This window comes from Oratosquilla oratoria, chromosome 14 (assembly GCF_046742065.1).
Source record: "Oratosquilla oratoria isolate Oo_2021 chromosome 14, ASM4674206v1, whole genome shotgun sequence".
Taxonomy (NCBI): Eukaryota; Metazoa; Arthropoda; class Malacostraca; order Stomatopoda; family Squillidae; genus Oratosquilla; species Oratosquilla oratoria.
This window is the reverse complement of record NC_134790.1, coordinates 26890207-26904189: the sequence shown is the minus strand read 5'-3', so window position 1 is coordinate 26904189 and position 13983 is coordinate 26890207. Positions and strand designations below refer to the sequence as shown.

Sequence of the window (13983 nt, the reverse complement as noted above, 5' to 3'; positions counted from 1 at the left end):
GGTAACGAATAGAAGTGCAGAGGTAATTATCAACTCTATTTTGCGATAGTTAGACACATCCTTGACTATGCGGTACAGTTTTGGCCTCCGTCTCACAGAATGGACATCAATTCACTAGAATCAGTACAGAGAAGAACGACCAAAATGATACATGGACTCGGAAATTTGCCTTACGAAGAGAGGCTTAGGCACCTTAACTTACACTCTCTGGAAAGACGCAGAGTGCGGGGTGACCTAATAGAGGTGTTCAAGCGGATCAAAGGTTTTAACAAGGGTGATGCAAACAAAGTCACCATATTAAAACAACAGGGCAGGACTCGCAGTAATGGATTTAAACTGGACAAATTTAGATTTAAGAGGGAAATAGGCAAGAATTGGTTTACTAATAGGGTGGTCGACGAATGGAAAAGACTTAGTAACCATGTAGTAAGCGCTGAAACAATCAGTTGTTTTAAGAAACGATTTGGCAACTTTATGGATGGGAACGACAGGTGGTGATGGATATGGAACTGCCTAGTGTAGGCCTTATGGTCTCTTGTAGTCTCCTTCATTCTTATGTTCTTATGTATGTTAAAGGTTCAACAAAAAGTGGGCTTGAAAATACTTATGATCACCCTGGTTCTTATGGAATAATGAAATATTGTTGTTGTTGTTGTTGTTGTTTTCTCTCTTGTGAAGAGTTCTCTGATAAATCTAATTTTTTTTATTTTTTATTATTTCCTTTTCTTTTTTACAGATTAGATTGGGCATCCATAAAAGGTAAGTGACTCAGAAGTTACTCTATGTGCACATTTGAAATGTATTTTGTATGGTCTCTGAATCTCATTACAGACAGGAAAAATTACAGCAGGGAACCACAAAAATTATTCAAAAGTTTGAAATAAATTATACAAAAAGCTGCTGGAAACATATTAATCTATTTTCCCTAAAGAAAAACATGGACTTGAGACTTGTCTTCCAGATTTTTAAGGGAATTTATATCAGAAGTGATCAAATTTTCACACTGAATACGTATCAGATAAGAAAGGGTGGTCTTAGGATGTAGGTTTCATTTGGAAATGGGTAGAAACAGCTTCGCCAACCATATAATTAAAGAATGGAATAAACTTCTTGCAATGACAGTGCAATGTATTGTAGTGTGAAATTTTAAGATTCATTTAGATAAACACCTAACCAAATGTTTGGTTCACTTGTTTATTCTTTTCTTAATTAAATTTTTTTTTCTTAACATCCTTTTTGTTAACACCCTGAGGTGTGGTAAGGGGCCATCCTGCTATATGGCCTCGAAACCTACGTGAGGTAACACGCCTAGAGGGAGGAGGGTGGTCAGGGGGAATTAGAGAGAGAGGGGATAGGAACTGAAAATGTTGAAAGCTATCCTTTTAAGGGAACAATATTCAATCCAATATGATTTCCAGTATACTTCTTTTCAGTGCTTGTTCTAGGGCAAAATCTCATCTCCCGACCCCTCTTCCTTCCCCTCCGCACGTCACAAACGAGGTGACCCGAACTATACCCCTACCCCCTCTCTCTCTAATTCCCCCTGACCACCCTCCTCCCTCTCGGCGTGTTACCCCCACGTAGGTCAACGCCCAACCCCTCTCCCTTAGCCAGTATATAATCTCAAGTTCTCTGTACTTTTCTGCCATTATTTATTATGTAACTGTGTTAGACTTATTTGTAACATTCTGAAGATAACTCCATGTAGTCGAAACGTTAAGTAAAATGTAAGACTATGGCCGGCTTGTATTTGCCCATCCTCCGGAAACAAGACCAATTATTAGAAAAATTGAGAACATTAGAGAGAAAATTAATAATTGTGAAAATACTGTTGTATTCAACAAAGTGTATATCAATGAAAACCTGTGTCTTAAGTATATAAATATTCGTCTTCACAAGCACACAGTGCAACATAAAGACTTCACCAATAATTTCCGTTGGAAACTGGTGGAGGATCAGTCTGATCAGAAAAAGCATCAGTTACAGGCCCTCCATGCAAAACTTGAGCATACCACCCTTCTTTATGATAACTTGTCCCTGGACTTCAACCTGAGGCAGAACACACTGAGTGCACTCGATACTGTTGTGACCACCCATTTCCAAGTTGGATAGACTCACATCTTGAAGAAATTGTCACGGTTGTATGGAGGCCCGTTGGATCTCCCCAAACCTTCGGATAGCTTTATCAACCTTTCCAGTGAAATCCTGTTTGACGCTCTAGTGGAATTTTTAAATTTAGGAATCAACTGCCACCTGAATCCTAAGTTCAACCTTGTGAATAAGAAGACACAAATTGCGCTTTTATTCGATAAGTTGTGCAGCCTGGAACGGGAAGGAAAAATCTCCATTAATCCAGACCTCCAGGAACAACTTCAGGCTGAACTAACAAAGTACACAAGATAATTGACTTCTCACTCAAAGAAGGAAAAGTACCACTAGATTGGAAAAATGGATATATTGTACAATATACAAAGGAGGAGACAAAGAAAATCCAAACAAACCATAGCTAGTATCCCTTACAAGCACAGTAGCAAAAATATGTGAAAAAGTTATTAAAGATAAATGGATTAATCACTTAGAAGAGAACAAAATACTAAATCCTAAACAATTTGGTTTTAGAAGTAGAAGATCATGTACTACACACTTAATATGCTTCTACTCAAGATTAATAGAAATAATACAAGAGACGGATGACCAGATTGTGCTTTCTTAGACTTATGAAAGGCTTTTGACAAAGTACAACACAAAAAGCTACTAAGGAAATTTTAAATAATAGGTTGAATACAAGGAAAATTATTGGAATGGATGAAAGATTTCTTGAGCGGAAGAAAGATGAGGGTGGTACTTAGAGATCAGCACTCAAATTGGGAAGATATGATAAGCGGAGGTTAACCAACTAACACTAGTTACACAAAGAGTTGATAAACTGGAAGAATTAAGAAGGAGAATCAAAACCTAACTAAAGAAATAGAATAATTAAAATGACAGTTAAAAAAAGTAAAGGATGAGAATGAGGAATTAAAGAAAATAATAAAGAGAATAAAGAGTCCATAGCAAAAGAGGTAATTGGTTGGAAAAAAAGTCCAAGAGAATAACAAAATTGAATTTAGAGATATAATGAAACAACAAATGAAAGAACAAACTATGGATACAGTTATTAAAGTGATGAGAGAGAAGGAAAATGTAGTAAGAGACTTAGCAGATAAAAAGAAATGCATAATTATATTAGGAATGGAAGAGAAGCATAATCCAAATAGGACTACAAGAGGAAGAGATGAAAAAGTAAACAAGGTATTAAAAATAGTTCAAGAAGATGAACAAAAAAAAAGAGAAAGAAATTGAATATATTGGTTTTTGGAAAATACAATATAGACAAGACCAGACCAATTAAGGTTAATTCAGGTCACAAACGACAGCAGAGAATGTCTTATCAAAACATGGAAACTAGCAAAAAGTGATCAATATAAACAGGCACTGATAAAAAGAGAAATGAAGAAAGAGGAAAGATAGGATGAGAAAACAAAAAGAATAAAAGGTAAGGAAAAAATTCTATTGGAGAGTAGTGGATATGAAAGTGAGGAAATGGTTCATAACAGAGAAAAACGGAAGGGAAATAGAAAACAGGATGGAGGTAACACAAAATCAAAAGTGTCTTTCACAAATATAGATGGCTAAATAACAGGCTTGAATGAACTGAATGATTACCTGAAGGAAAAAGAAACTGACATAATGGGAATTGTAGAGACAAAATTGAAAAGTCCATTACCACCCAACAGTGTAGGACATGGTGCATGTAATTATTAGATTAGAAACAGAGAAGTACAACAAGGTGGTAGAGTTATGTTCCTGACTAAAAGAAATATAAATGTGAGGAATGTCACATATGGAAAGAATAGAGTGGAGATGATCATGATGGAAATAGAGGACAGGGACAAAAAGAGCAGGAAGTTTGTGGTAAATTATGTTCCTCCTAAAACGGCTTCGTGGGAAGAGAGACAACACAAAAATATGTTAGAAGACACAAGGATAATACTAAATAAGAAAATGGAAGATGGAGGAAGAATAGTAATAATGGGTGACTTTAATTGTAAAGAAATCTGTCTGCTGGGAAGAGATGACAGAAAAAGTTGGAGACGACCTATGGGGAAATGTACTATTTGATATGATTATAGAACATACAATGAAACAATGGATATAAGAGTATACTAGGTATAGAAATGAGGAAGAATCATCGAGACTGGACCTGATAATCACATCAGAACCTGAAATAGTGGACAAGATTAAATATAAGACACCACTAAGTAAAAGTGACCACATATTAGTTGATCTGGAACTAAACAAAGAAAAATACATGGGAAAAAACGAACAATATAGAAAGGGAATATTGATGTATGGAAAAACAAATTTCTATAGAATAAGATATTAAAAAAAAAAAAAAAAAGCAGATTGGGAAAGGTTACACAAGGAGGAAACAACAGTAGAAGAGAAATGGAGTATTTTGACAATAATTTATAAAGGAGTGGAAAAGTATGTTCCAAGACAAAAACAAGAAAAAGTATATGTAAAATGTTGGAACAACAAAAGATGTACTAAGTTAAAAGACAAAAGTGATAAAGCTTGGATAAAATAGAGGAAAAACAAAAGGCCTGAAAAATGGAAAGTACATACTAGTTATAGAAATCAATATGTACAAATGCGCAGAAAAGAAAAGAGAAAATACGAAAAGGATGTCATAGAAAAATGTAAAGATAAAACAAAACTGTTTTATAGATTTGTAATCGAAAAACAGAAAAATAAACAAGAATTGATTAAACTACGACAAGGAGGTGAATACACAGAGGAAATATAAATGACAGTGTTTACGAGGGAAAACATACAACATAGAGATGTCGCGTGGGGGGAGAAAGTCCCCCCCTATGAAAGAGATAGAAGTAACAAGGAAAGAAATAATGAATCACTTGTGTAATCTCGATGTTAGAAAATCGCATGGTCCAGATGAAATGGCAAACTGGATCTTGAGAGAATGCAGGAATGAACTAACAGACAAAATACATAGTCTATTAAGCAGTTCATTGAAAGAAGGAAAAGTTCCAGAAGATTGGAAAAGAGCAAATATAGTACCAATATATAAAGGGGGAAACAAGGAGGACCCTACTAATTACAGACTGGTCGCTCTTATAAGTACGGTAGCTAAAATTTGTGAAAGAATGATCAAAATTAGATGGATAAGACATTTGGAAAAAAAAACAATGTACTAAATCCAAGGCAATTTGGATTTAGACAAGGAAGATCATGTGTCACAAACTTGATGTGTTTATATTCAAGACTAATAGATATAATACAAGAAAGAGATGGATGGGCTGATTGTGCATTTCTAGACCTGAAAAAAGCTTTTGATAATGTGCCACATAAGAAATTAAAAAAAAAAAAAAAAAAAAAATTAGAAACTGTAGGAGGAATACAGGGCCAACTACTAGAGTGGATGGAAGACTTCTTGCATGAAAAAAAAATGAGAGTGGTGATAAGAGACAAACATTCTAATTGGGATGAAGTGATTAGTGGAGTTCCACAAGGAACAGTTCTGGCCTCAATAATGTTTGCTATATATATATATATTAATGATGTGGATAAAGGAATTGAAAGTTATATGAGTATGAGCTTCTTTGCAGACGATGCAAAACTATTGAAAAAATGAACACTGTAGAAGATTGTGAGTCGCTACAGAGTGATCTCAATAAAGTATGGGGATGGAGTAGGAAGTGGGAGATGGAATTCAATATAAAGAAGTGTGGTATATTGGAATTTGGAAAAAGCAAAAACAGAATAACAGGATCATATAAATTGGGAGAGGAAGGAATAAAAAAGTAGAAAATGAGAAGGACCTGGGAGTCATTATTATGAATAATATGTCACCTGAGAAACATATAAAAAAAAAATTGGAGAAACTTATAATTTAATAAGAACAATCAAAGTGGCATTTGCATACCTGGACGAAGAAATGGTGAAGAAAATACTAGTCACTTTGATAAGACCAAGATTGGAGTATGCAGCCACGACGTGGTCACCAAGTACAAAAAAATGTATAACAATATTTGAGAGAATACAAACTGCAATTACAAAATTGGCACCAACACTCTCAGAACTATCATATGAAGAGAGACTAGCAAAGCTAGAGCTACAGACATTAGAGCAAAGAAGAGAGAGAGATTTGATAACTATTTATAGAATCATGAAAGGCACAGAAACTATTGATAGAGAGGATCTAATAAAATAGGACAATAGAAATGCAAGAGGACATGGAAAGAAAATCAAGAATGACAGTTATAGAAGAGATCTGAAAAAGAACAGCTTTCCTCACAGAGTAATGGACATTTGGAACAAGTTAGATGAGAAAGTGGTGTGTGCAAAAACAATACATGAATTTAAAAACAGTTTAGATAAAATGAGATATGAAGACGGGACACCACAAGCATAGCTCCCCTTCCCGTAAAATACAACTAGATACAACTAGGTAAATACACACACGTAGACCGATTCACGGCGAAGATTGGAGCTCTGAAGAAGGGAAATTTTCGTGGATCTCAACGTCAAGGAAGTACCTTTTTTATATTCATAGGGAAGAGGAAAGCTCGTGGGGTAGTGGGAAGGTGATGAAAAAGGAGAAGGGGAGGGATTACTGAGGGAAATGGAAGATGAGGAAGGGGAGGACTTGGTCCAAGCAGGCAGACACCATGTAAACAAACGCAGCCCGGAGGATTTTAGTGAAGAAGAAGGGATTAACAAAAATGTAAAGATTAGAAATATAGATAACAGCAGTACAATGGAAGGTGAAGATAATAATTTCCAAGGATTTAATGAGGGGGGAAGCCAACCCTCCCCGATTAGCAAGTCCAGAAGAAGAATTTGAAAAAAAATTCAAACATTGGGAGGATACGTTCGGTCAACTCACACAGATCACGCAGAGAGTTGAAAAATTGGAAGAATTAGAGAAGGTGAACCAAAGATTAACTAAATAAATAGAAGTATTAAAAAGACAGTTAAAAGAAGTAAAAGAGGAGAATGAGGAATTAAAGAAGAAGAATAAAGAGAATAAAGAGTCCATATAGCAAAAGAAGCACAGGGTTGGAAAAAGATCCAGGAGGACAACAAAATTGCATTTAATGATATAGTAAAACAGAAGATGAAAGAACAAACTGAAGACACAGTTATTAAAGTGATGAGACAGAAGGAGAATATAGTAAGAGACTTAGCAGATAAAAAGAAATGTATAATTCATATTAGGGATGGAAGAGATGCATAATCTAAATAGGACTACAAGAATCAAAGAGGAAAAAGAATAAGTAGACAGTTTACTGGAATTAGTTCAGAAAGATGAACCTGAAATCGGGAAACAAATTAAAGAAATGTGTAGGCTCGAGAAATATAGTACAGATAAGACCAGACCAATTAAGGTTAAATTCAGGTCACAAACGACAGCAGAGAATATCTTAGCAAAAACAGGGAAACTAGCAGACAGTGAACAATATAAAAAGGTATGGATAAAAAGAGAAATGAATAAAGAGGAAGGAGAGGATGAGAAGACAAAAAGACAAGAAGCTAAAGAAAAAAACGAGATGAGAACAGAGTCAGAAAAAGAGAAATTCTATTGGAGAGTAGTGAATATGAAAGTGAGGAAATGGCACATAACAGAGAAAAACAAAAGGGAAACACAGATATAGATGGATTAATAACAGGATTGAATGAACTGACTGATTATCTGAAGGAAAAAGAACCAGACATAATGGGAATTTTAGAGACAAAATTAAAAGGTCCACTACCACCCAACAGTGTAGGACATGATGCATATAATTATTGGATTAGAAACAGAGAGACAAAACAAGGAGGTGGAGTTATGTTCCTGACTAAGAAGGATATAAACGTGAGGAATGTCACATATGGAAAGAATACAGTAGAGATGATTATGATGGAAGTGGAAGACAGAGATAGAGAGAGCAGAAAGTTTGTAATAAATTATGTGCCTCCAAAAACAGCCTCTTGGGAAGAGAGAGAACATAAAAGTATGTTAGAAGACACAAGGATAACATTAAATAAGATAATGGAAGATGGAAGAATAGTCATAATGGGCAACTTTAATTGTAAAGAAGTCTGCTGGGGAGAGATGACAGTAAAGGGTGGAGACGACTCATGGGGAAATGTTCTACTTAAGATGATTATTGACCATGCAATGACACAATGGATACAAGAGAACACTATGTATAGAAATGAAGAACCATCGAGACTAGACCTAATAATCACATCAGAACCTGAAATAGTGGAAAAGATTGAATATAAGACGCCAGTAATTAAAAGTGACCACATAGTGATTGAACTGGAACTAAACGAGGAAAAATACATGAAAAGAAATGAACAATGTAGAAAAGGAAGATTGATGTATGAAAAAACAAATTTTGATAAAAGAATTCTTTCAAAAAGAAAACTGGGAAAGAATATACAAAGAGGAAACAACAGTGGAAGAGAAATGGAATATTTTGACAAAAATCTATAATAAAAAAAAAAAAAAAAAAAAAAAAAAAGGAGTGGAAAAGCATGTCCCAAGACAAAAGCAAGAAAAAGAACATGTAAAGTGCTGGTACAACAAATGTTGTAGGGAGTTAAAAGACAAGAGGTAAAGCTTGGGCAAAATGGAAAAAAGACAATAGACCTGAAAATGGAAAATATATACTAGTTATAGAAATGAATATGTACAAGTGGGCAGAGAGGAAAAGAGAAAATATGAAAAAGATATCATAGAAAAATGTAAAGATCAACCAAATCTATTTTACAGATTTGTAGATAACAAAGTGAAAAACAAACAAGAATGAGATAAATTACGACAAGGAGTTGAATACACAGAGGAAATAGAAATGGCAGAAATTATGAACAAACATTTTAAATCGGTGCTTACAAGGGAGAACATACAAACTGGAGATATCGAATGGGAAGAGAAAGTCCCCCCTATGAAAGAAATAGAGGTAACAAGGAATGAAATAATGAAACACTTGAGTAATCTTGATGTCAGAAAATCGCATGGACCAGATGAAATAGCAAACTGGATTTTGAAAGAATGCAGGAATCAATTGGCAGACATAATACATAGCATAATAAACAGTTCCTTGAAAGAAGGAAAACTTCTAGAAGATTGGAGAAGAACAAATATAGTACCTATATATAAAGGGGGAAATAAAGAACCTAACAACTATAGACCAGTCTCTCTAACAAGTACAATAGCAAATATTTGTGAAAGAATTATCAAAAGAAGATGGGTAAGATATTTAGAAAAAAACAATGTGCTAAATCCAAGGCAATTTGGATTCAGACAAGGACGATCATGCGTCACAAACTTAATATGTTTCTATTCAAGGCTAATAGATATAATACAAGAAAGAGATGGATGGGCTGGTTGTGCATTTCTAGACCTGAAAAAAGCTTTTGACAAAGTACCACATAAGAAGTTGCTTAAGAAATTAGAAACTGAAGGAGGAATACAGGGCAAACTGCTTAAATGGATGGAAGACTTTTTGCAAGAAAGAAAAATGAGAGTGGTGATAAGAGACAAACACTCTAATTGGGATGAAGTAATAAGTGATGTTCCACAAGGAACAGTTCTGGCCCCAAAAATGTTTGCTATATATATATTAATGATATGGATGAAGGAATTGAAAGTTATATGAGTTTCTTTACGGACGATGCAAAACTATTGAAAAAAGTGAACACTGAAGAAGATTGTGAGTCACTACAGAGTGATCTCAATAAAGTATGGGAATGGAGTAGGAAATGAGAGATGGAGTTCAATACTAAGAAGTGTAGTATAATGGAATTTGGAAAAAGCAAAAAGAGAATAGCAGGATCATATAAATTGGGAGAAGAAGGAATGAAAAATTAGAAAATGCGAAGGACATGGGAGTCATTATTATGAATAATATGTCACATGAGAAACATATAAACAAGATTTTTGGAGAAACTTATAATTTAATAAGAACAATCAAAGTGGCATTTACATACCTGGATGAAGAAATGGTGATGAAAATACTAATCACTTTGATAAGACCAAGATTGGAATATGCAGCGACGATGTGGTCACCAAGTACAAAAAAATGATTTAAAAAAACTTGAAAGAATACAAAGAGCAATTATAAAATTGGCACCAACACTCTCAAAACTATCATATGAAGAGAGACTAGCAAAACTTGAGCTACAGACACTAGAGTAAAGAAGAGAGAGAGGAGATTTGATAACTATTTATAGAATCATGAAAGGCATAGAAACTATTGATAGAGAGAATCTAATAAAAGGGGATGATAGAAATACAAGAGGACACGGAAAGAAAATCAAGAAAGACAGTTATAGAGGAGATCTGAAAAATAACAGCTTTCCCCACAGAGTAATGGACATTTGGAACAAGTTAATGAGAAAGTGGTGTGTGCAAAAACAATACATGAATTTAAAACAGTTTAGATAAAATGAGATATGAAGACAGGACACCACGAGCATAGCTCCCCTTCCCGTAAAATACAACTAGGTAAACTAGGTAAATACAGAACTCATGGCTGGACCAAGTCCATCATTCCTGGTGAGAGCTGCTTGAAATGAGAAGTGTAGCTGCATGGAGGCTGGATTGGGAAACTGTGGGGACTGATGGTGGTGTGCAAGTGAAGCAGCACATCCCCCAGCCCATTTATTCTCTCAAACAGGATAGTAGTTCCTGGATTTATTTTTTCTTTTATTTTATCTTATTTTTTATTTATCTATTTATTTATTTTTATTATTATTAATTTAATTTATTTATTTATTTATCTTATTTTCTTATTATTATTATTTTTTTTTTTTTTTTTTTTTTTTTTTTTTTTTTCCCAAGCAAAATCATGGCTGCCACAGTTTATTTTGCTTTTTTTCCTACAGGACAGGAAACTGGACTCTGGAGGGATACTATGAACCTGATGCTGACCTCATCCAGATGCTGGAGGACCAAGACTTTGAATTTTTCGAAGCCATAGGCACAGTTGAAGGTTTTAACCTGACAGAGAGGGATAATGATTTTCGAAAAACAGAATGTCAGCACCCTGGCATCTACTGTAAGTCAATCTTGTTGTCACTAAGAGTTTTGTCCAACTGCATGTCTTAGACCAACCATTGAGTGATAACCAATTAGTCTTGTCAAAACATTGAGATATAAAAGTTCAAGTTAAATGTTAAAGGTGAGCTGAATGAATGCAACATGAAATGACATATTGATGCCCACTATCACAATTAGGAGAGCTTACTTTTTTGGAGTCCTAAAGTCACACAAAATATTTGTGGCTTTACTGAGTTTAGAGTTCAGTGAAAATTGCTATATATGCACTACCTTATCAGTATTATTATATCTCCCCTTGAAAAGAAATGGTATAAGAATTATTTAAAAAAAAATGTATATATACATAAGATGTATTGATCAATATGTCACTCAGTATGCTGTGAAATAACAAAGGTTTCATTACGATATCCCCAACTTGCAACCTCATTGCTTCTCCTGACATCAGTATCCTTTAACAAAAGCCAGTTTCATTATAACTTTTCTATCCATTCAACTACAATTTCACCATACCTAAGAAACTCGTTAACAGATGGAAGTTCAGAGTTTGTATATTACCTAATCCATGGTTAATGCTGTGACCTCATACACACACACACACACTTCAACGAACGGATGGCTTAGAGAACGTTCTGAAGAAAAAGTGAAATTTCGTGGATCCCAAAGCAAAGGAAGTACCTATTGTATTTACAGGGTGGGGGGGAAATTGCTCGTGGTGTAGGGGAAAGTAAGGAAAAAGGAGAAGGGGAGGGATTACTGAGGGAAATGGAAGGAAATGAGGAAGGTGAGGACTTGGCCCAGGCAGGCAGACGCCATCTAAACAAACGAGGTCCTGACCAATTTAGCGATGACGAAATGTCTAACAAAAATGTAAAGATTAGAAGTATAGATAAGAGCAATACAGTAGAAGATGATGAGAATATTTTCCAGGGATTTAAAGAGGGTGGGGGGGGACACAACCCCCCCCTCCCCGATTAACAAGACCAGAAGAGAAGCTCGATAAGATGATCGAGCACTGGGAATTTAGGTTCGGTCACGTTAACAACATTGTGCAGAGGGTTGAAAAATTGGAAGAACTAGAGAAGGCGAACAAAAACTTAACTAAGGAAATTGAAGAATTAAAAAAACAGTTAAAAGAAGTAAAAGAAGAGAATAAAGTCTTAAAGGAGAATAATAAGGAGAACAAGGAGGGTTGGGAAAAAATCCAAGAAAATAGCAAAGTTGCATTCAATGACATAATCACAGCAAATGAATGAACAAACTGAAAACTCAGTTATTAAAGTGATGAGACAGAAGGAGAATATAGTAAGAGACTTAGCAGACAGAAAGAAATGTATAATTATATTAGGAATGGAAGAGAAACATAACCCAGATAGAACCACAAGAATCAAAGAGGAAAATGAAAAAGTAAGAAATTTACTAGAATTAGTTCAGGAAGATGAACCAGAAATAATTAAACAAATCGAAGAGAAATTCAGGCTTGGGAAATATAGTACAGACAAGACCAGACCAATTAAGATTAAATTCAGGTCACAAACTACGGCTGAGAATATCTTATCCAAAACAGGGAAACTAGCAACAAGTGAACAATATAAAAAGGTATGGATAAAAAGGGAAATGAATAAAGAGGAAAGAGAGGAAGAAAACAGAAAAGACTTGAAGCTAAGGAAAAAAACGAGATAAGAACAGAGTCAGAAAAAGAGAGATTCTATTGGAGAGTAGTGAATATGAAACTAAAGAAAGTCAACATACAAGAGAAAAACAAAAGGGAAACAGAGAACACAATGGAAGTGGCAGAAAACTAAGACTGTCTTACACAAATATAGATGGATTAATAACAGGATTGAATGAGCTGAATGATTATTTGAAAGAAAAAGAACCAGACATAATGGGAATTGTAGAAACAAAATTAAAAGGTCCACTACCACCCAACAGTGTAGGACATGATGCATATAATTATTGGATTAGAAACAGAGTGAAAAAGGAAGGGGGTGGAGTTATGTTCCTGACTAAGAAGGATATAAACGTGAAGTGTGTCACATATGGAAAGAATACAGTAGAGATGATAATGATGGAAGTAGAAGACAGAGATAAGAAGAGCAGAAAGTTTGTGATAAATTATGTGCCCCCGAAAACAGCCTTATGGGAAGAGAGTGAACATAAAAGTATGTTAGAGGACACAAAGATAACATTAAACAAGATAATGGAAGAGGGAGGAAAAATAGTTATGATGGGCGACTTTAATTGCAAAGAAATCTGCTGGGAAGAAATGACAGTAAAGGGTGGAGACGGCTCATGGGGAAACGCTCTACTTGAGATGGTTACTGACCATACAATGACACAATGGATACAGGAGAACACTAGGTATAGAAATGAAGAAGAGCCATCGAGACTAGACCTAATAATTACATCCGAACCTAGAATAGTGGACAAAATTGAATATAAAACACCAATAAGTAAAGGTGACCACATATTGATTGAACTGGAACTTAATGAAGAAAAATATATGAAAAGAAATGAACAATATAGAAAAGGAAGAATGATGTATGAAAAAACAAACTTTGATAAAATAAGAGAATTCTTTAAAAAGGAAAACTGGGAAGAAATATACAAAGAAGAAACAACAGTAGAAGAGAAATGGAATATTTTGACAAAAATTTACAAAAAAGGAGTGGAAAAGTATGTCCCAAGACAAAAACAAGAAAAAGAATATGTAAAATGCTGGTACAACAAAAGTTGTAGGGAGTTAAAAGACAAAAGAGACAAAGCCTGGACCAGATGGAAAAAAGACAGAAGACCTGAAAAATGGCAAATATTTACCTGTTATAAAAATGAATATGTACAAACGTGCAGAGAGGAAAAGAGAAAATATG

The 13983-nt window shown here is 34.7% G+C and overlaps 1 protein-coding gene across 1 annotated transcript in view; it reads left to right on the top strand.

The window, feature by feature from the left end:
• LOC143032604 (uncharacterized) overlaps window positions 1–13983 on the top strand; it is a 204340-nt gene that overhangs the window by 137864 nt on the left and 52493 nt on the right. The window contains exons 16-17 of the mRNA XM_076197475.1: window positions 737–759; window positions 10939–11111. Coding sequence (XP_076053590.1) covers window positions 737–759; window positions 10939–11111 — 196 coding nt within the window. The remainder of the gene's footprint in view (window positions 1–736; window positions 760–10938; window positions 11112–13983) is intronic.